Source organism: Typopeltis vanoorti, chromosome 1 (assembly GCF_054136105.1).
Source record: "Typopeltis vanoorti isolate ZY-2024b chromosome 1, IOZ_Tvanoo_1.0, whole genome shotgun sequence".
Taxonomy (NCBI): Eukaryota; Metazoa; Arthropoda; class Arachnida; order Uropygi; family Thelyphonidae; genus Typopeltis; species Typopeltis vanoorti.
In genome coordinates this window covers 22,148,709-22,175,987 of record NC_143549.1, presented here as the reverse complement: position 1 = coordinate 22,175,987, position 27,279 = coordinate 22,148,709, and the positions used below count along the sequence as shown (strand labels likewise).

Below are 27,279 nucleotides of genomic sequence, written 5' to 3'. Positions count from 1 at the left end.
AAAGTATAGCAAAAACCTTTAATAAATCACTACTAGTTTCATCGCTGTTCCAACTTCTTCAGGTGAGTAAGAAATAACATAAGACTTATAAAAATAACAAGGTAAAAAACATAGACTTTCCAGCTTAATAAAAAGAAGCAGAATAGTAACAGTCATATTTGAATAGGTGACCGCATGCTACTGTTGGCATGAGTTGAATGTGTGTGTGTGACAGCTAACTTTAGAACGCCAGTATTGGATTACTGTGCTGTGGGAATCAGGCAAATTGTAGCTTATATTGTTGTTTAAGTGTGAAGGGTCCAGAACTTTTTCTTTTGATTCTATAATTCATCTTTCAAATTCATCCTTGCACATATATAGATTGGTTGTGCGGTTCCAACCAACTTGGTGTGGCCGTTCTTCGAGGTTAGAGTTTGTGGAGAAGAGAACATGACTGGAAAGGGCACTCGCTCGTGTTCTACTGTTAGAGATGTCACGTCTATGTTCCTCAAGACGAAGTGAAACAGATTTATCTGTCTGGCCAAAATAAGGTTGACCACAGTCGCACATAACTTTATAAACACCAGGAAAATGCAGTTGGATATGTTTTGGTCGACTCAGAAAAGAACGAAGTTTTGGCAGAGTAGTATAGTCGGTCTTTATGTTGAATTTCTTCATAATCCTAGATAGTTTTGGGGTAAAAGAGCTGATAAATGGTAACAGTATATGAGTGATAGGGTTGGATTCATCTTCTTGTCGAGGTTGTTGGCATGGTCTCAAACGTTTAGTGACGTTACAAGATGAATATCCATTATTTAAGAAGGTATTTTTCAGGAAGTTAAGCTCTGTTTGAAGTCTTCTTCTGTGGAAGTGAGACATCTTGCTTGATGGGCAACGGTGCAGATGATGCCCAGTTTCTGAGGAGGGAAGTGATGAGAAGATCCATGCAAATATCTATCAGCGTGGGTGGTTTTTTGAAGGATTGAAAATTTAAGACAGTCAGGTAATCTACTGATCTTTAGATCCAAGAAGGGGAGAACGCCATTAATCTCTAGTTCTGATCTGAATTTAATGTTCTGATGTTGATTATTTAAATGGTTTAGGAAGTTTTGAAGTTCCTCTAAACCATGTTCCCAGATAAGGAAGACGTCATCAATGTAGCGTAACCACAGTTTAGAAAAACCTCCTCAGAAACTGGGCATCATCTCCACACTTGCCCATCGAGCAAGGTCTCACTTCCATAGAAGAAGACTTTCAAACAGAGCTTAACTTCCTGAAAAGCACCTTCTTAAATAATGGATATTTATCTCGTAACATCACTAAACGTTTGAAACCACGCCAACAACCTTGTCAAGAAGATGTATCCAACATTATCACTCATATACAGTTACCATTTATCAACTCTTTTACCCCAAAACTATCTAGGATTATGAAGAAATTCAACATAAATACCGACTATACTACTCTGCCAAAACTTCGTTCTTTTCTGAGTTGACCAAAACACAATCAACTGCATTTTGCTGGTGTTTATAAAGTTATGTGCGACTGTGGTCGACCTTATTTTGGCCAGACAGATAAATCTGTTTCACTTCGTCTTGAGGAACATAGACGTGACATCTCCAACAGTAGAACACGAGCGAGTGCCCTTTCCAGTCATGTTCTCTTCGCCACAAACTCTAACCTTGAAGAACGGCCACACCAAGTTGGTTGGAACTGCACAACCAATTTATATATATTCAATGATGAATTTGAAAGATGAATTATAGAATCAAAATAAATAGTTCTGGACCCTTCACACTTGAACAACAATCTAAGCTACAATTTGCCTGATTCCCACAGCACAGTAATCCAATACTGGCACTCTAAAGTTAGCTGTCACACACACACATTCGACTCATGCCAACAGTAGCATGCGGTCACCTATTCAAATATGACTGTTACTATTCTGCTTCTTTTTATTAAGCTGGAAAGTCTATGTTTTTTACCTTGTTATTTTTATAAGTCTTATGTTATTTCTTACTCACCTGAAGAAGTCGGAACACCGATGAAACTAGTAGTGAGTTATTAAAGGTTTTTGTTATACTTTCTCGGGTTCTAGTCAGTTATATTTTAATTATATATATATATATATATATATATATGTATACACAGTTGAACTTCAATTGTCGAACATAATTCGTTCCTAAAGGCTGTTCGGAAACCAATTTATTTGAAAACTGAAACCATTTTCCCGTAAGAATTAATGTAAAATGGATTAATCCGTTCCCAAATCCCACATGATTGCTTATTTAAACCTTTATAACTTTTTTACTTCATGCATACAATTGTATACAAAAACAATGAAAATGCATAGAATCTTGCACAAAAAGAATAAACACAAAAAACATATAGACGATAAAATATAGGTGATAAAATATAGATGAAAATTGATCACCTCTTTATTTTTGAATATTGTACAAATGGTTGATTTTGCCATATTGAACTGCACAGCAAGATCTGAGACATGAATGCCATTTTCATGTTTTGATATGATTTCTTTTTTCACCTCTGTTGTGGTTCTAACAACTTTTCTTTTTGCTTTGCTGCTATTACTATCCTTCTTCTTCAGCCCAATGGTGGCTTATTTAATAATAATTTATAAAAAAAAAAAAAAACCCCACAAAATGCAAATAAAATCAAGAAAAGGCACTGCAAATTCAAGAATGTGATTGAGTTTAAGGGGAAGTATGACAGGTATTGGGTGAATAATGGTTAGTATGTAATGTTAGGTCTCCTGCGATGAGACTTTTGACTCCATGGAGGCACCTTATTATAATAATAATAACAATGTACAATAGGTGTCTTAAATTAATTAATTCTCCAGAAATTCCAGCAGGTGTTTGCACTGAGTGGAGGCTGTGGTGTAACTGACGCTCTCCCTCCATAATCTCAGCCCATGGAGCACGTGGTTGCTAGTTTGCCTATTCAGGAACCGAGATTCTGTTCGGAAACTGGCACGTTTTTTGTTCGGAAAATATGTTTGGAACCAATTTGTTCGAGATGAGAGTTGTTCGACAACTGAGGTTCCACTGTATATATATCATCATCATCATCAAATTCCTGCCATGTACCCTCAAGGGGTGTACAGGATATGATAGTACTACATGAAAAAATTATATCATTACTAACTTCCTATCTACAATTTTCCTCCAAATCAGTCTGTTACTTGTTAAGACTCCAACATTATCAGATCTTATATTTCTATCATCTAAGGCACCTTGTACCGTATCAATCCACCTATATCTTGGTCTTCTTCTGGGTCATTTTGCTGCCAACCTGGCAGAGAACACTTGTTTTGCTAATCTTTCCTCGCCCATTCTGTTTAAGTGACCATATCACCTGAGATTGGCTCTGCTAACGTACTCCTGGATGCTGACAATGTCAAGTTCTTTCCTAATATCTTCGTTTTTAATATGATATTGCCATTGATGCCATCTGTTCATGCCTCTAATCTTTCTGAGGACTCTCATATCTGCGGTCTCTAGTCTTTGGTCAAGTGTTTTACTTCTGACCCAGCTCTCAGATCCATAAGTTAAAACTGGTTTGAACACAGTCTTGTATACAGCTAATTTAGTGTTCCTACTAATTTCTGTTTTATTCCATATGAATTTATTCAATTGACTTTCCACCATACCAGTTTTGCTGATTCTGTTGTCTATTTCTATATTTAATTTACCATCTTCAGTAAAAATCGTGCCTAAGTAGCAGAAATGTTTTACTTGTTCCACATGTCCTCCATTCACAACACAGTTGACATTTTCAATGATTCTGCCTATTTTCATTGTCTTTGTCTTTTTATTGCTGACCTTCATACCATATCTATTATAACAGTTATTCAATTTAGTCAGAGAATCTTGCAGACTTGTAGCAGATTTATTTAGAAGTATAACATCATCTGCATAAAGCAAAGAGCTGACATTAACATCTCCAATTTTGATATCCTGTTTAATACCACTTTCCTTCATAATGTGATCCATATAGATAATGAATAACAGAGGGGATAATGTACATCCTTGTCTCACACCAGATTTAACATTAAACCATCTTCCTATACTTCCTTCAATTCTAACTGCTGACTTACAACTCAAATAAAGACCAAGTATTGCGCGATATAATGCTCCATTGACACCATATAACTGCAGCGTATTGAATAGCTTCTTTCTTGGAATCTTGTCATATGCCTTTTCCAAATCGACAAAACTTAAATACAGATCTTTGTTATATTCCCATGCTTTCTCGACTATTTGTCGTAATGAAGATCTGATCCTGACAGCCTCTGTTTGGCCTGAATCCAGCTTGTTCTTCACCAAGCTTTTTCCTCCACAATTCTTCTCAACCGTTTCTCAAGTATACTTGCATAGATCTTGCCAGGAACACTCAGTAGGAAAATACCTCTGTAATTCTCACATTCAGTTTTATTTCCCTTTTTATATACGGGTACTATGAGAGCTCTACTCCAATCATCGGGAATTCATCCCGCTGTCCAGGCTTTCTGGACTATGCAGTGCAGCCACTGTAAGACTCTTATACCTCCACACTTCAGCATTTCTGATCGAATATCATCTACTCCCGCTGCCTTTCCACATCTCAAGCCTTTGATGGCTTTTTGTACTTCAAGTATGGATATGTATTCCTGCCTGCATGTCTGGTCAGTGTTTTTTACCACTGTGCTGTCATCACTGCTTGTTTCACTTAGCAGTTTTTCAAAGTAATTACTCCATACTTCAAGCATATCTTTTTCTCCTGTTTTCATGCCAGCCACTTTTATCATCTCTAACTCCTTTTACAGCACTCTTTCCTCCATTTTTAAGCTTCTTCAACAACCTCCAGAATATCTTACCACCTTCTTGATATTTATTTTTTATATTCTTGCCAAAGTCCTCCCATGACTTTTGTTTAGCTAGTTTTACACAGTGTTTAGCATTCTTGCATTTATTTCTATATTCTCTAAGAGGACAAGGTGACTTATTTGACAAGAACTTTTGATATACTTGCTTCTTTTCCTTCACTGCCTCTTTAACTTCCTATGTCCACCAGGGAGTTCTGAATTTTTTATCCTTGCAGATAACCTCACCACATACCACTCTGGCAGAATCAATCAATGTTTTCTTCAGAGTTTGCCACTGAATCTCCAAGGTTTGGTTGCTGTTCTCAAACTCTTTCATTTTTTCTTCAATAATCTTTGTGTATTTTAGTCTACAGTTCACACACACACACACACACACACACACACACACACACACACACACACACACACACATATATATGTATATAATAGCACAATTAGTACAGCACTATCCAAGCACATATGCATACCAAATAGAACACTGAACCCACTAAGCATTTTCATTAACCATTGTTATCAAATGGTAGCTACGTCTATCAGTGAAAAGACAGAAAAAGATATGTAGCAAGCATTAAAAAATGCTATTTCTTGATAAATCTTATTTATAGAATCATGTGTAGCACAGTAAAAATTAATTTATGATGCAGATATTTTGTCTTGCATATCGTTAAGGCATCATCAGCATGAACAGAGAACAACAGTAAAGAATTTGAATAAAAGAAACTGAGTGCATTCCTTACATTGGAATCCTTCTATGTATACAGTCATGTGTCCATTGGTTTTAGAAATATTGGGCTGAGATGTTCTTATGAAAAATGACTAAAGAACCCAGTCTTATATCAACAACAATAAATCTGAAAAATCTGGCCTTGCTCAGGCATGGGGTTGGCATTGATACCAATATCCTGTGGTCAGTATTCATCTTTTACATCAGTGCGGGTGGTTTATTTTTGAGTGGTTGTTTAAAGCAAGTGCCAAAGGGCTTCCACATGACACAAATTTAAATCAGAATGCCTACCTCTATTGCCAAGATTTGGGAGAGTGTCATCCTTATAAATGACAAGCAGTAGTGTTTTCCCCTCTCATATTTTAATTGATTAATTTTTTTAAAATCTAATTATTTAATTTTAAATTAATAATATAATGATATAAAGAATATAATGTATGGCATTTATTTCTAAATCATATTTGATTTTATTTCAAATCACTTAATTTTAAATGTAGTCTTTAATTGTAATCTTATTTTATTGTAACCACCTGCTAGGTAACATTTCGGAATGTGGCTCAACTCTATAATTGTGATTAATATTCTTTGTTTTAACTTCACCTTGTGATTATATTGATACACTGATGATAACCATTTAGAATGTATTTGAAATATTTACAGTAATAAAATTATTATATGCTTGTGAATACATGTGCCTAGTAAACTTTATTATGCTAAAAGTGTTAAAACTCTTAAAGCTTGTGTTCTTTTCTACTTAATGTTGTCCAAGACATTTGTTCCTGAAGAATTCCTGAAATTCCTTTCTGTTACTACCTTAAGCTACTTCCTCGTCCTAGTTTATATTGCTGCAGCTAAAATCTTTGATAATGATCACTCAATTTACACTTGCAACTTTATTACCTAAATATCTCCTGCTGTTCCTCAGCTTATAGCAACATTCCACTAAATATCCTGTATTGCACACCTCTATCTCACATCATGTGCTCTCAAAACCATTACTACCATTTCTTCCCAAATTCTTTGCTCTGAGAGGACACAACTCATCATTTATCCTAAGTAATAAACCACCACTCCTGTTTACCCTTCCTCTTTCTGCCAAAGTACAATATATTATATCATTCTGCTTCTATTCCTGTTAGATCTTCTTCTGTCAAGCATGTTTCAGTGATCCCAAGAATCTTAGGATATGCTGAGGATATTAATGCCATTAGTTCATTCCCTTTTTTCCTGATATAGCTGGCAATTGTATTGAGATGCATCAGTGGGTTATTACTATACATAATGTTATTTCTCTCATACTCCATTTGACTCTCTATGTCTTTATGAGAAACTCTTCATGCTGCCTTTCTTCTGGGAAACTTTTCCTACCCTAATATTCTCTCTCTTACCTAGAAAACATTCATCTCTCCAGATGCTTGTATCCTTCCATGTTCAAATGACACCCATCTCCCATATATATTTCTTTTCTATTATCAGTGCACTCTAGGCATCCACATAATTCATGCATGTCTTTCAACAATACATTTTTTCTATCTTATCATTCATGTTCATTCAATATTACGGCTCTTTTTCTCAACTGTGCATTATTATATCTGGGTAATAAGTTCATTGCAATCCCACTCACTCACACTCTTCTGCTGCACACTCTTATGTTAACCTTGGACCTTTCACCACTTGATTCATGTTCTCTCCAAGTTATCATACCTACATCACCGACATCTCATCCATGTATTCACTCCTGTAATTATCTTAGTTATAACTGTTATTTTTCAGGAAATTACAATGCATACTAAATATTGATTATAATAACTTTAATTAATACTTTCTATATTTCAGCAGTGTTACATTGCCATCATCAGGGATCACAAAGTAATGATATGTGCACACAGGCACTAACACTGGGTAAATAAGGCTAAAGAAAAGCAACCAAAATTGAGCCTCAAGTCCCAAATGGCATACCCTAGCATGCTAAATTGGATGATCTTAGCTATTGTGCTGAAGATCTGAGGATGAGCACTTCCTAAATTTGGGGCAGTTTCATGCAACCAAATTTGTTGAGATTTGGATACTGGTAGATACATCCATTAACCACACAATCCTGCTCTCCTCCCAACAATACGGTATTATAAAAACTGTATATAACAAGGAAAAATTAATAAATTAATCAGTTCTGATAGCATTGCCCTAACTACTGAACTTTACCACATTCTCAACATTTTATTAGCCAATAGCTGCATTTCCCACACAATATTAAATCCCTGTAACTGCAACCTTCTTCCTCCTCCCATCCCTTCAGAGTAGAGATTATACAAAATCTATCATAATTCCATATATCTGGGACACATTCAAAAAATTAATTAAGAAAAAAAATTAAAATAAACCAGCCACATTCCCTAGACCTACCAGATCGCTTGCATTTGCAAACTGTCCTACTATGGCTAAACAGACAGGACAGCCAATATCAGAATTTCTGAACACATGGACTACATATGTTTCTACTAGGATAGAAACTCTGGACTTATTGACCATTCTTTGGACACTTGCCACAGGATATACTGGAAGAAGCCCACTCTTTTATACCATTGCAAATATAAATATGAGAGGCTATTCCTGTAATCTGCCTCAGCCCTGAGAAACTTTCCAAACCTCAACAAATTTGGGTGCATGAAACTGTCCCCAATTTGGAAAGCACACAGATCTTTAGCCCAATGGCGAAGACTAAATGACCCATAGTTTAGCCCACTAGGACCATTTAGGCTAGGCCTGACTTTAGTTGCCTTTCTTCAGCCTCATTTACCCATTGTTAGTGCTTGCATGCACATATCGTTTTTTGATCCCTGGTGATGATGACGATGCAATGTAATGTTGCCAAAATATAGGAAGTATTAATTAAAGTTATTATAATTAATATTTAGTATGCATTGTAATTTCTTGAAAATAATAGTTATGAATAGCAAAAGTATAAGCCTTTCTAACCAGAATTTATCTTAGTTTTACTCCCTGTCATTTCCTTCAGGCAGGCAGGCAGGCAGGCAGGCATGCCTTTAACATTCAGTTTTGCATTTCATAACTCATTGAATCTGTATATATGATGCCTTTTATCCATTCATTACTTGCTCATCTGAGTTCCTCCCTCTCTCTCTTTTTCTCTCTTTCCTGCCCTCTTCTGATATCCCTATCAGAAGAGGTCAGGAAATCTTCATCATCATTGTCTATGGATCTAATGCTTGTTTAGTATCTGCTATAGTTTTCACTGTTTTCTGCTATTCCCTTCTGTCCATTGCTAGGTGACTCAATTCATGCAAACACTTTCCTTAACTCTCTCTTTAACTTAACTCTCTCTCACTCCTGCTCTTGTTTGCCTCATGTCATAAGCTTTCCAAGTCCTTCTGGCCTCTCCCTTTATGTTTCTAAACTTATTTTTTCATATCTTCCACTTCTCAGCACTAACCCCTCCCCCCTGCTTTTCTCTCTCCACGCAGTCTTCTCTCACTTGATATTTACTTACTCGATACGATTCTGCAAATCTACTACATTTCCTAAAGTTATACCATACCCATCAACTTACTCAACCTTGATCTTGCTACATATATATATATATATATATATATATATCTCGCTCTCCTGGCATGCAGTTGTTACTGATACACCACTGTCACCACTACTGAAACCAGAAATTTTATTATTATTATTATTTGATGCCTCAGGGGAGTCCAAGGGCTCATTGAGGGAGGGCGCCTGCTCAACCACTGTCTCCACTACTCACTCCACCAACTGACCACAACTACACCAACGCCATCTATCACCGACCACTGCCACTAGTATTTTCACAGACACTCACAAACACCCATGCCCATGGTGGGATTCGAACCAGCAGCCTTTGGCTGGAGAGTAGATACGCTAACCACTTGGCCAGCCAAGCCAAGAACTTCTTATATCCCAGTGAGGATTAGTAGGAAGGAGCCATTTGAGGGTTTTATTTTTTGTGTGACTCTCACTCATGGTTGATTGTAAACCTATTATTTTCATTTTATTTATATATATATCTTTTACATGAGAGGTAGCAGAGCCTGTAGCAAATAAATGCCACATGTCAGCTGGAATTGTGGGCATGTGAAAATGGCTGTCAATTCAGTGTTAATAAATGCCCACAATTCCAGCTGACATGTGGTATTTATTTGCTACAGGCTCTTAGCAGAGCCTGTAGCAAATAAATGCCACATGTAAATAAATAACAAATAAATGCCACATCTTATCCGTAAAGATAAGCACCTTAGTGTAATGAGATATCCAGTGTTATATTATAACATTGGATGTCTATAAAATCAGGAACAAATATGAAATTTTCTATAAAAAAGGGAGTTAGACAGAGAGATACCATTTCACCTAAACTCTTTACAACAGCAGTAGAAGAAATTAACAAAAAATCTGGATTGGAAAAAAAGAGGAATCATAGTTATTGGAAAAGAACTAAATAACCTACAATTTGTTAATGACATTGTTCTTTTAGGAAACTCTGCAGAACTTCAACAAATCATCGATGAATTGAATGCAGAAAGTAAGAAGAAAGTTAAATATAAACAAAGATAAAACAAAAATAATGTATAATAAATGCTTCACCAAAAAACCAGCACAAATGGAACACCAGGAAATTGATAAAGTAACCTCCTGCTTAGGACAAAAGATCACAATTGAGGGAGGCTAAATGAAGAAGAAATTTTATGTAGAATTCAATCTTGGTTGGATAGCCTTTGGAAAACACCATGAAGCACTCAAAGGAAACATCCCAACCCATCTTAAGAGAAAAATATTCGATAGTTGTATACTTTTGGTCATGACATATGGAAGTGAAACCTGAACTTTTGACTAAAAAATTGACAAGTAAGTTGATGACGATTATCCAGAGGAAAATGGAAAGATCACTACTTGGTATTACATTTCTAAATATAAAGTGCAATACCTGTCTCAGTTAGAGACAGGTTCACCTTAGTTACAGAGATATGTGGAAATTTCTGTCTTTATTGTACTTTTTTTTTATGGACTTTTATTATCTTCATCATCATTGTCTATGGATCTAATGCTTGTTTAGTATCTGTTACAGTTTTCACTGTTTTCTGCTATTCCCTTCTGTCCATTGCTAGGTGACTCAATTCTTGCAAACGCTTTCCTTACCTTTCCTTTGTTGACTAATATAGTGTATGTTACTATTTTAAAGAAACTTTTATCTTATTACTTGGGAAAAAAATGCAATAACTTTTAATATCTTAATAACTGAGAGTGCAAAAGTTTTTTTGCCTCTAGAATTGTTCCCATTGTTTTCCTCTGTGATGTTATGCAATATATCACATAAGAATAAATCTTAGAAAGTTTAGAATTGTTTCATTTTGTATTGGTATCATTATTTTTACTTGTTATATGAATGGGGGGGGGTTAAAAAAAGCTTACTGTTTTCTTGCTGTATTTTTAGGTTTTAAAGGATTCCATACTGCTTAAGTTTAATAGTTTATTTCATAGCAGCTATCAAGGAGAATCTTATGATGTGATGTTTCAGTTTAACAGGTAAATTCAAAATAGTTTTAGTATTCACATATAAAGATTTACTGATATGTTTTTTCTTATTTTCTAATCCTCCATAGAGTAGTGACTTCAGTTCATATCTAAGACTTAAAGAATCTTTATAAGAACTTTATTATTATTATAATTATACAGGATATCTCCATGGAGCCAAAAGACTGTGGAAGTTCAACACAAACTATCATTCACTCAATACCTATGTTACCTTTCCTTAAAGTCATTCAACATCAGGGCACTCACATCTATCTCTGGCAAACTATTCTACTCATTCACCACTCTCCAAGCAAAGAATCTAGTCTGCACACCTTTACTAACTTCCTCTTACGCAACTTCCAATTAAAGGCAAGCGAGTTGCTCTCATACAGTGGGGGTAGGATTTTTCCTGTCAGAAATTGGGTTTTTCATTCCATTAAATTGACAAATCACCCAAGTTAGCATATATAATTTATGTCCAAAAATTTTTGCATTTTTGTACATTGTGGCAGTTGGCCAAACCATCTGGTATATGTCAGTATACTAGATGCAGTTTGGATGCCTGTGGTTTAATAAGATGGTACCATACTTGATCATATGGGCTTCATATGACTGCTGTATCATCATATGCTAATTAATTACAGCTGATTCTCTTTTTACATGGCTTTTTTTTTTACATGATTTCGAAATAACACAGTTTAAAAAACAAAAGTAATTATATTTTTACACAGTATATTTTGATGTAACACTGTTCAAATGGTGCTTATTTTTAAAACTTCTGTTTGAATTCAGTTTTGTTAAAAAGGGTATTTCCATTATAATTATCATTACCTAGAACAGTAAATATCTCTTAAACTCATGAATTTTGTGGAAGAAGGATTTGATGATTTTTTGTCTGCAGATATTGAAGAATTGATGGTTGACAAGGCTGTTAGTGATGATGAAATAATAGAAGCTGTCATTGAGAATCTTGATGAAAGAAAAAAAAGTGGTGATGATAATGATAAAGAGAGTCCATTCACTGCAGGATTAATTAAAGGAGGACTTCAAATGGTTAGTAAATTGCAAAGTTATTTTCTTACACATGATCCAAATACTGAACAAGCTGAACAGTTTAAACTCGAACTGAAGTCATGTATGGTGCGATATTAAGAATTATACAAAGATCTAGTCAAAACAGGATCTCAACGATTAATTACTGAGTTCATGGTAAAAAAAAATCAACCTTCATAATAAATGGAAATTAGTGCTAATTTAGTTCCTTTTACTGAAGAAAACGTTTTGCCATTGCAGTATGAACAGGATGGCCAAAGTGTTTCAAGTGATGGAAGGTGATTTAATTCCAGTCTCACACAAAAGAATGTGGCTATTAAAAAATGATGGAAAATAAAATTTTACTAATAACCATATGCTCTGGTGTATTTGGGCCTTTTCAAAATTCTGTTTTATTAATGTCACTCTATTTTCTTTAAGAAAAATACATACATATATACTTTAAATAAGTATTTAAAATAAAAAAATATATTCCATTAAAATTAAATAGTTTATTCAATGATTTTCATATGTTTTGTGTGAAAATAACTTATTGTTCATATCGGGTTTTCACATCTGGAACCATTCTTCTATTTTTTCATATTCACTGTATTCCTTTTTACATGGTTTTCATTTACACATTTTTTCTGGAACCAATCTATCATGTAAATGGAGAATTGGTGTAATTTTTATTATTATCTTTCTCAGTGATAATTTGCACTGAGCAATAAAATTAAGATGCCCTTTATGAAAGCTTTGCTATTATAAAGACTGACACATTCTGGAAATATATACTATAAAGTACAAACAATATTATCTGTTTTTAATTTTTGCTTTTGCATCTTTTTTTTTTTTTTAACTCCACACATTCTTTGACAGAACAGACTATTTCATTTTGCCCCTTGGTCAGAAAGACCTGGGTTTGATTCCCATCCATGATGCGAGGAACCTTTCTCTCTCTTTTGACTAAAGGTGAGTTAACTGATCTCATATAGAAGTAGGGTTTTTTTACCCGAAAACTCTGTTTTTTCATCCTCCAGAACAGGCAAGCTGATTCCATGAACACATGCATCTATAAACATAAGACACACCTGGAATAAGGAGTAACCAACCTATTCTGTAAGATCCTTGGATTTGAATGCCTGCACGATGAAATGTGGAAGCATAAATCTACGTGTAAGCATAAATCAAGAAATAAAAAAGAAGTAATTTCAAAGATTTAACAGTTCTTTTATTAATTAAAATAAAATAATAGTTCATGTAATTATTTGAACAGACTAAAGTTATGTAATTGTGTTTATCTATGTAGAATGCATTTACTGCATATTACGGGCAAACATCTTTTTATATCCTTTCTTTTAGGCTTACATGGTGATCCGAATACCTTTTGGAGAATTATGGAGACAGCTACTGTGTGTTTGAGTAAAACTTTAGTTTAATGTAAACCAAAATCCACATTCGACATTTTGACCTTTATATCAAGGTCATCTTCTGGAGCATATATACTATATACAGAGAAACAAGCTGCACTACAATCTACGTGGTTTGTTAAAGTTACAACAATTACAACTGTTACAACAATTATTGGCCTGACCTCGGCGAAAAAAAAAAATTCACCAGAAGTCAGGCCAATAATTGTTGTAATGGTTGGTTAGTAACTTTAACAAAGCATGTAGATTGTAGTGCAGCTTGTTTCTCTGTATATAGTATATATGCTCCAGAAGATGACCTTAATATAAAGGTCGAATGTGAATTTTGGTTTACATTAAACTAAAGTTTTACTCTAACACAATAGTTGTCTCCATAATTTTCTTAAAAAATATATCTTTTTATATATTCAGAATATTTTAGTTTTTTTAATATAATGCTACTGTGACCATATGAGATATTCTGCTTTTGTGACTCTTATTGAATTTTAGATATTTTGGATATGTTAGTATATAATACTTGGTTGTAGTGACTAAGAGACTTACAAAAGTTCATCATTATACCCATTATAATGATGAACTCACTATATCAGTGATGAGTTAAATCTACCTCCTATTTTTTTTTTTTTTTTTGATAATTCTCAATAATTTGATGAAAAATAGATTCAAAATAAAACCACAAAAGAAGTGATATTCTAACAGATTAGCTTAGTGTTGATGGTTATTCATGACTTATTTTTAACAGTATTAACAACACCAAATGAACTGTTTTATAAAAAGATGTTTTATTAACTTGCTTATATTTCTCTGAATTTTAAATCAGCATCATCAGAGCACAACACACTATATACATGGCAATGAGTAAGTGAACACAATGCAATCTAATGGACAAAAGATTTGAAGTCCTATTTTGGCATCCTGTAATGTTGGGAAAAAAAAAAAATACAGCTATGTGGGAGTTGCTCTTAAGATAACACTCTCCAAAATTTGTGGCAAATTGATGCAGCCATATTTGTTCAGGTTAGAAGAATTCTTCATAGCCATCGTTGACAAAAAATAATCTTTCAGATCTGTAATGAATTCTAAAGAGCAAACGTAGTCCAGAGCATGCCAGTTTTGACTTGCCATAACAGTGGTAGCGAATGCATTTTTTATGTTCTTCCAGACAGATCTTCCTGTCTGTCCATAGTAGGTCATGTCACAGTCATGAAGGAGAAGGTGAAGTTTATCCTTTGGTGAGCAGATCAGAGTTGCTAATTTAACATGAGGTTTGGATATGGTGCAAAGGCCATGTTTCAACAATGCTTTGGCTATCTTTTCTGATGTACCTCTGATATAGGGAATAGAAATGGCCATGTTGTATTCTTGTGTATTAGAGGGAGGACAGAGTAACGGGTCTATGTAGTATTTTAACTGTTTTGTAGGAATTATAGCCATTAGCCAAGAAAGTATGGTACAGATATTTGAGTTCTGTAGACAGAGCTGTATCATCAGAACAAATGGCTCTGGCTCTGTGTGTAAGTGTTTTTAAAATGCCATACTATTGCATGGGACGATGATGATGATGTGATTGTTTTTGTAGATATCCTCCTATGTGTGTTGGCTTTCTGTAAATGGAAAAAGATAGTGAACCATCTGAAAGGCAGTAGACTAATGTGTCAAGAAAAGGTAAACAGTTATTAGATTCTTTTTCTACTGTGAATTGGTTTTTGGGACATTGGCTGTGCAAGTGACAAACACATCCGAAGTGTTTTGTCCATGGGAGCAAACGGCAAACACATCATCAACTTAGCACAACTACACTAGGGGCTCTTCTATATAGCTGTTCTAAGTATTTTGTTTTTAAAGTGTTCCATGTAAAAGTTTGTGAAAGGGGGAGGAGGGGGGAACCCATAGCAATCATTAATCTGTTTGTAGATTTTTCCTCTCGATGTAAACTAACCTGCATACATAGTAAATTTGAATAATTAAAAGATATCAGGGGGATATTTAGATGATCAAATCAAGAATGTCTATTAGTGATATATTGGTAAAGAAAGAGGTGACATCAAAAGTAATCATTACATCTGAATTTTTAAGAATAGGATTTTTAACTAGTAATTTGAATTGGACTGAATTTTTTACAAAAGTAGAGGAGTTGCCAGTAAGGGGGCAAGAGACTTTGCTAACTGTTGGGTAAGTTTATAAGTGGGACTATCTATGCTATCAATTATAGGGTGTAGGAGGATATTAGATTTGTGGATTTTTGGTAATCCCTAAAAACCGGTTTAACATAAACCAGTTTTATTTTTTTGATGATTTCCTTTGAGACATACTGGGGTCTCAATTTATAATTTGGTACATAGAACATAGGAGATCTTACATTTTTTTGTTATAAACCTCTTGAATCCATGATAACTGTTGCATTTCCCTTATCAGCTTTTGTAATAACAATATTTTATTCTTATACAACTTTTTTATAGCAGCTATTTCATTTTAATCTCTTACATACCCACACATATCACTGTTGTGTCATAGGTCTTGGGACCTCTCATGTGCGGGGCTAATATATATTCATAAAAAAGGAAAAAAAAAAACCTCTTACTCAATTTCCAGGAATAACACTCCCCCCCCTTCCAACTTCTTGCCATGCACCATTTAGGCCAAGAGCTGAAAAATTTTCTCTTCATCAATTAGCCTATAAAGCTTGTTTAAACCCTTCTGAAGTATTTTTAGTAACTTATATATTTCTATTGTATCTCCCCTTTTCTACATGTTAACCAGTTTCTGCAGCCTGCAAGCTCCACAATGTATTGAATTGTGGTGCATTCCTGACCCCTCACTTCTGTATCTTTCTGCCATTTCCTCATTCCTAAGAAACTCAAGTGACCAGACCTCAGCAAAGTAATCCAGATGTTGTTGGATCAAGACCTTAAAAAGAGGAATGATAACTTTCTTGTCTCTTCTTAATGTGTTCTTCAGTAATCAAAGTAAGAGAATCTGCCTTTTCAATATGCCTTGTAAATATATCATCTTGCCTAGACTACATGTATATACTTTCCACAACTACCATCCGGAGTATTTTAATAAGGTGCTAAACCTTTTCACCGTTTTTATATTAGAAGTGTATGACCTGCATTACTTCAACTGTGGTATCTCCTTTAGTTCTGGCTCCCACTTCGATAAAGACTTCGATAAAGGCGAATACTGGTCTGGATAGTAGCCCTTCCCATAATGCATAACATTATACACACCCTAAAGGTTGAGTGTTTTGTATACCATAATATTATGGGATACTGTGGCAATTAATGTGAAATCATTAGCATGTCTATACAAGTGGTCTAGTCATGAAGATACTTCATGCACAAGACTTGATTGCTTATGCTTGGATAAAGGATTAAACAAGAATATTATTTCTTGGCAACTTTAATTTAATAAACTTATCAGTATCTCTAGAATAGTGATGAAGATTTTAAAGAATATGGTAAGAACTCTCATACAGAAACTGGTGGACAAACAATATGTACTTCAAGAACAGCATGGATTTACTGAAGGGAAATCATGCTTCAGCTAATATTTTTTAATGTTTGGCTGAGTTGGATAAAAGGAAGGGATATTGTTAGACTTTGCTAAAGCATCTAACAAGATATCACATGAAGTCTGTTGAAACTGAAGAATATGGGATGGGAATAGGAACTCGATTAGAATGAAAGCTAAGGAAGATGGGATATATATAATAAAAATAATCCAGATCTATGCACCAGGCCATTCACATGATGATAAAGAAATATATATCTTCTATCACAAACTCAAGACCTCATAAAATAAACTAATAAAAAAGATATCTTAATAGTCATGGGAGATTTTAACTCCAAAATAGGGAAAATACTCACCAGATATGAAGGGGGAAATAACAGATGAGAGAAATAATAGAGGAGAAAAATTGTTTGAATTCTGCAAACAAAATAATCTATTCATTTCCAACACCCAATTCTATCACATGCCTTCCCATAAATATACAGTCATCCCTCGACTTACGTCCGGTTCCGATCCATCTGGCAGGATGTAAGTTGATACATTAAATCAACGAAGTTATAGGGGTTAGGGACTTAATCGTAATAAGTATACTGTCATTTTAATTTTTAAACCTTATTATAAAACTGTACTCTGTGTTAGTGCCACTATAAAACAGGAGAATAATCATCCAAATCTTCCTCCACAATCACATCTTCATTACCTTCCCTGTGTGAACAATCAAGCTGTCGCTTTTCTGGTGTGTAGCCTTTGTTTTTATGATGAAAATGTCCAATGTGCTTTGCTTATTCCTCTTCTTCTTTTCATCATAAATTTATTCATAGCAAGCAAATGCATTATATACTTTTGTTTCTATTATTAAGTAGCATTCAACATTGGGATCCATGTCTTCAGCCATTTTGAGAACATCGCTAACTGCAAAGAACATTTCTGAAAGATCCTTCACTGTAAATTGTTTAACTACCTCTTCCTGTTTCTCTTTTCCCTCTTCCTTTTCTCATTTTTCCTCTTCTGCAACAGTTGTTCCTCCAGTTCGACCAATCCTTCGTTGGTCAACTGTTCGGGGTGGAACTTTCTATGAGTTGAATTATGTCATCATCATTCACTTCGAGATTCAGATTGTTTGCTAGGCTCACTATTACAAACTTCCAAAATCATGCACAAATGTCTTTGTGTTTTTAATGTCTTTAATGTTTTTTCCCATAGGCCACTCGTACATTGTTGAATGATTTCCAGAATTACATGAGAGTCCATTGATGACCATTTCCTTCAGTAACAGAGAATGGTCATTTCCTTCAGTAGCAGAAATGGCTGATGAAAAAGTTCTTTGTAGATAATAAGCCTTAAGCCCTGCAAGAACTCCCTAATCCATCAGGTGAATCAATGAAGTAATGTTTTGAGGGAGAAACATGACCTTGAACTTGGTGAAGATCACCGCTATAAGATGGATGACCTGGAGCATTATCTAGAATCAATAAAATTTTAAATTCTTCATTTTCTTTTTATGCTCACACAGTAGCTTTTTATTTCACTCACATAACAGTTGATTAAGGCATCCTCAAGCAATTTTTGAGTCATCTACGACGATAACTTCGGAGCAATAATGTCGGAGCAATAACTTATTGTTATTGCTCCGACATTATTTATATATCCAGCCACATTACCCATAACAGAATCATAATAAAGACATTAAGAGCTTTAAAATTAGGTATAGATTTTAGCTTTTTTGTGGATGAATGTCTGCTTGAGCATTTTTTTTCTGAAACAAGGATGGCTGGGGCAAATAATTTTCATCCATAATAATTTTATCCAATTTTTCCACAAACTCCTTGGCAGCCTTCCACTTGCAGATTCCAATATATTTTCCCATTATGCAGGTCAAAATGCTGCTTGAATTTCATGAACCAACCGGAAGAAGCATTGAATTCGTAGTCATTATCAGGTTCTGTTTCTCCTTCAACATGTTGAAGAGACTTAGTGCCTTAGCTGTTATTATCACAGTGTTAAGGGATATGTGCTTTTGGTTCAGGTCCTCTATCCATGATGCAAGTAGCTATTCCATGTCACCAATAGGACCTTGTCTTTGCTTCGTCACTCTCGTCGATTTAATGGAAGCAGATCCTTTCCCAGATTCTACGATTTTATCCTTATTTTTTCAAAATGGTTGTTACTGTGGAATGAGACCATCCAAAGTCATGTGCGATTACATTGACGGGCTTACCAGCTTCATGTTGCTTTATAACATGAAATTTCGTTTCAAGATCAATTGCTTACCTCTTTTTCTCTGATTCTTTACTAGGTTTTTTGATTGTGCGTGTAGGGGGCCATGTTGCACAAAATATCGCAAAATATTTAACGATAAATATACAAATAACCCATTTCTCAAACACAAAATGAATAGAGGAAATGTTGAAGAGAAGTGCTGACTGCCGAGGGGGGTTGCTGCTGAAAATACTGTTGCCACTGTGCATGCTTTACCTTACGCTTGCTTGCATGTTTGAAAGTATAGCTGAAAATGTTATTTATTCCATTATGGGATTGCGACATATCTTCGAAAGGACGTAACTCGAACATACGTAAGTCGAGGGATGACTGTACTTGATCACATGATGATAAAGAAATAGAAGTCTTCTATCACAAACTACAAGACCTCATAAACTAAACTAATAAAAAAGATATCTTAATAGTCATGGGGGATTTCAACTCCAAAATAGGGAAATACTCACCAGATATGAAGGGGGAAATGACAAATGAGAGAAATAACAGAGGAGAAAAATTACTTGAATTCTGCAAACAAAATAATCTATTCATTTCCAACACCCAATTCCATCACATGCCTTCCCATAAATATACTTGGACATCACCGAATAGAGTTACCAAAAATCATATCGACTACATTTTAATAAGAAACATATGGAAAGCTTCGGTCCAGAATGTCAAAGCCCTAAAAAAGCCTGATTTTGACACTGACCATGATGCCCTCTCAGCAAAGATTAAATTAAAATTCAAAAATAACATTCCAAAGAGCAACCTAATAGATATAAGCAAAATAAACATAGAACATGTAAATAACCATCAAACCAAATAACAATTGGATCACCCCTGAAATCTTAAAACTTCTAGAAGAAGAAAAAAGAGAGGCTAAAAAACACATTAAATCAGAATAATCCTGAAGAAACCAAACACAGCACTATAAAAACGATTATATTGAAATGAAGAATTTCAATATTTAACACTGATCCTCAAAAAAAATGGTTATGAACCTAAGACAATCAAAAAAAATCCTCAGCACACCTCCTACAAGCATCTCACAGAAACAAGATTTCAAGAATGCAATCACGCTTCCATACATCAAGAATGTTACAGACAAAATGGCCAAATCACTAAACAAACATAACATCAAAGTTGCTTTTCTACTGCTGGAAAAAATTTCAAGATTTCTACATCCCCCAAAACCTCCATATCATCCTTTAACCACCTTACCGGCCATTATGGATCAAATACACATCCTCATATGCTTCGTATCCATCATATATTTCAATGTAATATCAATGGTATTACAATTTTAATATGCACTTCGCAATCATGATAACCTTGACGTCTTGGCCGGTAGCATGGTTAAAAAAAAGAGGTGTTTATAAAATTCATTGTTCCTGTGGCATCTGTTACATAGGCCAGACGGAAAGATCAGAGGAAATTCGCATGAACGAACACCAAAAAGACCTGCAAAAAGGAAGAGAACACAAATCAGGCCTAACATACCATACAGCTTCCACCGACCACAATGTACTCTGGCAAAAAACAAACATGTCTTACATTGAAAAAATTGTTACATAAGGAAATTTAAAGAAGCTGCAAACATGCTTAGAATTCTAATGCAATGCAACAAAAACCAGGGCCTAATTCTATACCAAGTTTGGTCAGCATTGATAAAAAATATACCCAAGTCAGTTCTCGGACAATGTGAACGTGAACAACAGAACATGACAGCATCCAGCATTGTTTCAAACTTAGTATTGCACTGAATCTGCATTCGGATGTTTAATTTAATGAACAGTTAGACAGCCACAACTGCATAGAATGAACTATTTTGATTAATTTTTCATTTCTTGTGTTTAAACTTTTAGTTATCTTTGACCCCCAAAGATGTAAGGCAAACGACTTACAAAACTTGTTTGATTTGTTTTTTATTGTTATTTATCTAATAAACATGTGGTTCAATTACCAGAATCTTTCTTATGAACTGCTAAACCACAGAAACCTACACCTACAACACTATAAAAAAGCTAAAAAATAAAATCGATAGAACGTGCAAAGCAGCAAAGGAATCGTGGTTAGAATAAAAAGTAAAACAATGTGAGAAATCAAATAAAAACATGACACTCAAACTGGTTACAAAATAATAAACGATCTAACCAAAGAATATAATAACATCACTTTAAAAATGAAAGATTCTAATAATATGGAAACTGGCACAATCCAAGATATACAAAAAATATGGAAAGAATACTACCAAACACTATTCCAAAGAAAGAAACGAAACATGGGATTCATCAAATAGCAAAGAAAAAGAAAGCATGCCTACTATCCTAAAAGAATAAGCTACTTAAAGAAATAAACCAAATGAAAACATCCAAAACCTCCTGGAATTGACCAAATTCCTACTGAACTCTGGAAACACAGAGGCCAGGAAACCATAAAATATTTATTGAAACTTTTTAACCAAGGAGAAATATCTAAGGATCAGAAAACTGGGTTTACCCATCCATAAAAAAAAGATGATAAACAAAAATGTGAAAACTATTGCCCTATCACCCTTTTAATCGTAGCTATAAGATTTAACAGGTAAGCTTAGGTGTTGATGGTTATTCAGGACTTATTTTTCACGGTATTAACAACACCACAAACGCTTTTATTAACAAAGATGTTTTATTAACGCGTATATTTCTCTGATTTTCAAATCAGCATCATCAGAGCACAACACAACAGTGGGTGAGTGAAACAATATAATTGCAAAAGACAAAAGATCTAAAGTCCTATTTTTGGCACCCTCTAATGAAAAAAAAAAAAAAAAACCCGCAGTTATCCAGGAGTTTTTCTTAGGATAACTGTCTCCCAAATTTTTGGCAAATTAATGCACCCATATTTGTTAAGGTTGGGAGAATTCTTCAAAGCCATTGCTGACTCAAAAAATAATCTTTCAGATCTATAACGACTCCTAAATAGCACATTGGTTTTCCTCCATCTAATTCTGTGTGAAGGGGTGTCCAAAGCGTGGTCTGCCAGTTCCGACTTGCCATAGTAATAGTAGCGAATGTATTTTTCATGTTCTTCCAGGCGGATGTTCACTGATCTTCCTGTTTGCCCATAATAGGCCAAGTCACAGTCACATGGAACTTCATACACTCCTGGGTGTGCTAAAGGGTGAAGTTTATCCTTAGGTGAGTGGATCAGAGTTGCCAGCTTGACATGAGGTTTGAAGGTGGTGCGAAGGCCATGTTTTAACAATACTTTGGCTTTTTTTTTCCGATGTACCTCTGATATAGGAATAGAAATGGTCATGTTGTATTCTTGTGTATTAGGGGAGGGCAGAGTAATGGGCCTATGTAGTATTTTATCTATTTTGTAGGGATTGTAGCCATTGGCTAAGAACGTATGGCGCAGGTACTGGAGTTCAGTGGTCAGGGCTGTATCGTTAGAACAAATAGTTCTGGCTCTGTGTGTAAGTGTTTTTAAAATGCCGTACTGTTGGACTGGATGATGATGTGATTGTTTATGTAGGTATCTTCTGTGTGTGTAGGCTTTCTGTAAATAGAAAAAGATAGTGATCCATCTGAAAGGCGGGTGACTAATGTGTCAAGAAATGGTAAACAGTTTTTTGATTCTTTTTCTACTGTGAAGTGAATTTTGGGGTGTTGGCTGTTTAGGTAGGTGACAAAAGCATCCAAAGTGTCTTGTCCATGGGGCCAGATGGCAAACACATCATCTGTATAGTGCAACCACACTTATGGCTTGCATGTAGCTGTGGTAAGTACTTTGTTTTCAAAGTGTTCCATGTAAAAATTTGCTAACGGGGGAGAGAGGGGGGAACCCATAGCAGTACCATTAATCTGTTTGTAGAATTCCCCCCCCCCCCCATGTAAAGTAACCTGCATTCATGGTAAATTGAAATAATTCAAAAATATCTGGGGAAATTTAGACTTGATTAAATCAAGAGTGTCTATAAGTGGTACATTGGTAAATAAGGAGGTGACATCGAAACTAACCATTATGTCTGAATTTTTTAGGATTAGATTTTTAACCAGTGTTTTGAAATGGATTGAATTTTTTACAAAAGTAGATGAGTTGCCAGTAAGAGGGGCAAGCGACTTAGCTAAATGCCAGGCCAGTTTATATGTGGGACTGTATGCTATCAACTATGGGGCGTAGGGGAATATTAGTTTTGTGGATTTTTGGTAATCCATAAATGTGGGGTATTTTAACATGAATTGGTTTTATTTTCCTGATGATTTCTTTGGGCCATGATGTCACTTTTTTCAGTAATTTTCGGACTTTTTTCTTTTGAGACATTGTAGGGTCTCGATGTATAATTTGATATGTGGAACTGTCACATATGAGATCTTGCATTTTTCTGTTATACTCTTCTTTATTCATGACAACTGTTGCATTTCCTTTATCGGCTTTTGTAATAATAATATTTTTATTATTATATAACTTTTTTAGGGCAGTTATTTGCTTATGTGGCATATTGCTTTTTGGAGGCTTAGCCTTGTTATGTCTTGCTATGTCTAGTCGCACTTGCTATGTCTAGTCGCACATTATTGGCCATTGCTGGCGGAAGATCGTGGATACCCCGTTCTACTTTCATCATAATTTCGAGTTTAGGAATTTGTTTGGGCGCGACGGCAAAGTTATGTCCTAAAGTGAGAGTGTTCTTAGCTTCTTCAGTGAGTGTTTTCGACGATAGGTTTACGACCACGTGGTCTCGTCGAAGTTGCAGTCGGGACTTCGTATGTTGGCACTGTTGTAGGAGCTCAAATTTCTTTAGGTGTTTGCTTTTTACTTTTGTGAATTACTTTTTTGCTGCAACTTCGGAGATGTGCTGTAGGACAGTCCCTATATCAGAGGTACATTGGAAAAAATAGCCAAAGTATTGTTAAAACATGGCCTTCGCACCACCTTCAAACCTCATGTCAAGCTGGCAACTCTGATCCGCTTTCCTAAGGATAAACTTCACCCTTTAGCACACCCGGGAGTGTATGAAGTTCCCTGTGACTGTGACTTGGCCTATTATGGGCAAACAGGAAGATCAGTGATCATCCACCTGGAAGAACATGAAAGATACATCCGCTACTATTACTATGGCAAGTCGGGACTGGCAGACCACGCTTTGGACACCCCTTCACACAGAATTAGATGGAGGAAAACCAATGTGCTATTTAGGAGTCGTTATAGATCTGAAAGATTATTTTTTGAGTCAGCAATGGCTTTGAAGAATTCTCCCAACCTTAACAAATATGTTTGCATTAATTTGCCAAAAATTTGGAAGATGGTTATCCTAAGAAAAACTCCTGGATAACTGCGAGTTTTTTTTTTTTTTTTTCGTTAGAGGGCGCCAAAAATAGGACTTTAGATCTTTTGTCTTTTGCAATTATATTGTTTCACTCACCCACTGTCACGTTTACATCTGTGTTGTGCTCTGATGATGCTGAGTTGAAAATCAGCGAAATATAAGCGTTAATAAAACATCTTTGTTAATAAAAGTGTTTGTGGTGTTGTTAATACTGTGAAAAATAAGTCATGAGTAGCTATAAGATATTCGTTCGAATTATACAAAACCACATGCACAAATTAATGGAAGAAATCGTCAAGGAGGAACAAGCTGGTTTCAGATACCCCACAAGATTTACAATTGATCAAATCTTCACACTAATTGCTATAGCAGAAATGTGCTGGGAACACAATCTATCACTGTAATGCAACTTCATTGACTTTAAACAAGCCTTTGATTCCATAGAGACAAACTGATTAACATCCTAAACTTTAAATCAATAGATTCCGAATTGTTGACCTTCATTTCAAACTTTTACAGAGACACAAAAGCACTCATCAAATTTAATAATATAAGCACAGAAGAATTTAAGATAGAAAAATGGAGTCATTCGTGGGTGCCCACTCTCACTGCACTTATTCAACATATTTCCTAGAAGAAATATGCAAAGAAATCTCCAATGAACCACAGATAAATATAAATGGAAGGAACATCAACCACATCAAATATGCAGATGATATCCTGAGTGTATCCAAAAACTAATGTCTTGGGCACACACCATGGGAATCCTTAAATATAGCAGATTCACACTCACAAAGGCACTTTTTATTGTATCAGTCCATCTACATCTTAGTCATCCTCTGGGTCTTTTCCCCACCAGCCTGGCAAAGAACACTTGGTTTACTAATCTTTGCTCTCCCATTCTGTTTAAGAGACCATATCGCCTGAGATTAGCTCCCCAACACATTCCTGAATTAACAATGTCATATTCTTTCCTAATATCCTTATTTTTAATGTGATACTGCCATTGATGCCATCTGTTCAACTCTACTAATCTTTCTATGAACTCTCATCTCAGTGGTCTCCAATCTTTGATCAAGCATTTTATTTCTAACCCAGCTCTCAGAACCATAAGTTAAAATTGGTTTAAACACCAGCTTAAACACCATACAGCTAATTTAGTGTTTTGACTAATTTCTTTCTTATTCCATATAAATGTTTTGGCTAATTTCTTTCTTATTACATATAAATTTATTAACCTGACTTTCTACCAAAACATCATTACTAAATCTGTTGCCTGTTTCCATATTTTATTTACCATTTTCACTAAAATTGTGCCTAAATAGCTGAATGTTTTATTTGCTTCTATAGGTTTGCCATTCAGGATACAGTTGATGTTTTCAATGTTTGTGCCTATTTTCATTATCTTTGTCCTTTTATTGCTGATTTTCATACCAAATTTATTGGCAGTTATTAAGTGTAGCCAAGGATTGTGCAGACTTCATCATCTGTATAAAGTAAAGAGCTAAGATTAGCATCACCAATTTACATATATCAGATTTCATATCGCATTCCTTCATAATGTGATGCATATAGATAATGAATAATAGCGGAGATAATGTGTATGTACCCTTGTTGCAAACATGATTTTACCTCAAATAATCTTCATGTACCACTTTCAATCTAACTGCTGATTTAATTAAACTAAATTTATTATATGCTGATTTACAACTTAAATAGAGACTATGTATTGCTTGTTATAATGTCCCATTTACACCATATAATTGTAGCATTTTGAAGAGCTTTCTTCATGGCACCTTGTCATATGCCTTTACCAGTTCAACAAAACTTAAATACAAATCCTTGTTATATTCCCAGGATTTCTTAACAAAGTGAAAATCTGATTCTAACAGCCTCTATTTGGCCAGAAACTTCCCTTCCATAATTGTTCTTAGCAATTTCTCAAGTATACTTTCATAAATTTTAACAGGAACACTCATTATGGAAATACTTCTGTAATTCTCACATTCAGTTTTATTTCTTTTTTTTATAGATGGGTACTATCAGAGCTCATCATCATCATCAAAATTCCTGCCATGTACCTTCAAGAAGTGTACAGGATATGATAGTACTACATGAAAAATTTGCATCATTACTAACTTCCTGTACAATTTTCCTCATAATCAGTCTGTTACTTGTCAAACTCCAACATTATCAGATCTTATATTTTTATCTTCTAAGGCACTTTTTATGATATCAATCCACCTATTATATCTTGGTCTTCCTCTGGGTCTTTTTCCTGCCAACCTGGCAGAGAACACTTGCTTTGCTAATCTTTTCTCTCCCATTCTGTTTAAATGACCATACCACCTGAGATTAGCTCTGCTAACACATTCCTGGATGCTGACAATGTCAAGTTCTTTCCTAATATCCTTGTTTTTAATATGATATTGCCATTGATGCCATCTGTTCACGTCTCTAATCTTTCTCAGGACTCTCATATCTGCAGTTTCTAGTCATTGGTTAAGTGTTTTACTTCTGACCCAGTTCTCAGATCCATAAGTTAAAACTGGTTTGAACACAGTCTTGTATATAGCTAATTTAGTGTTCCAACTAA

The 27,279-nt window shown here is 34.9% G+C and overlaps 1 protein-coding gene across 1 annotated transcript in view; it reads left to right on the top strand.

Moving 5' to 3' along the window:
• Positions 1 to 27,279, top strand: part of LOC150109826 (RNA helicase Mov10l1-like) — a 422,682-nt gene that overhangs the window by 15,299 nt on the left and 380,104 nt on the right. Inside the window, exon 3 of the mRNA XM_090414598.1 lies at positions 11,059 to 11,150. Within this exon, the coding sequence (XP_090270724.1) occupies positions 11,059 to 11,150 (92 nt within the window). The remainder of the gene's footprint in view (positions 1 to 11,058; positions 11,151 to 27,279) is intronic.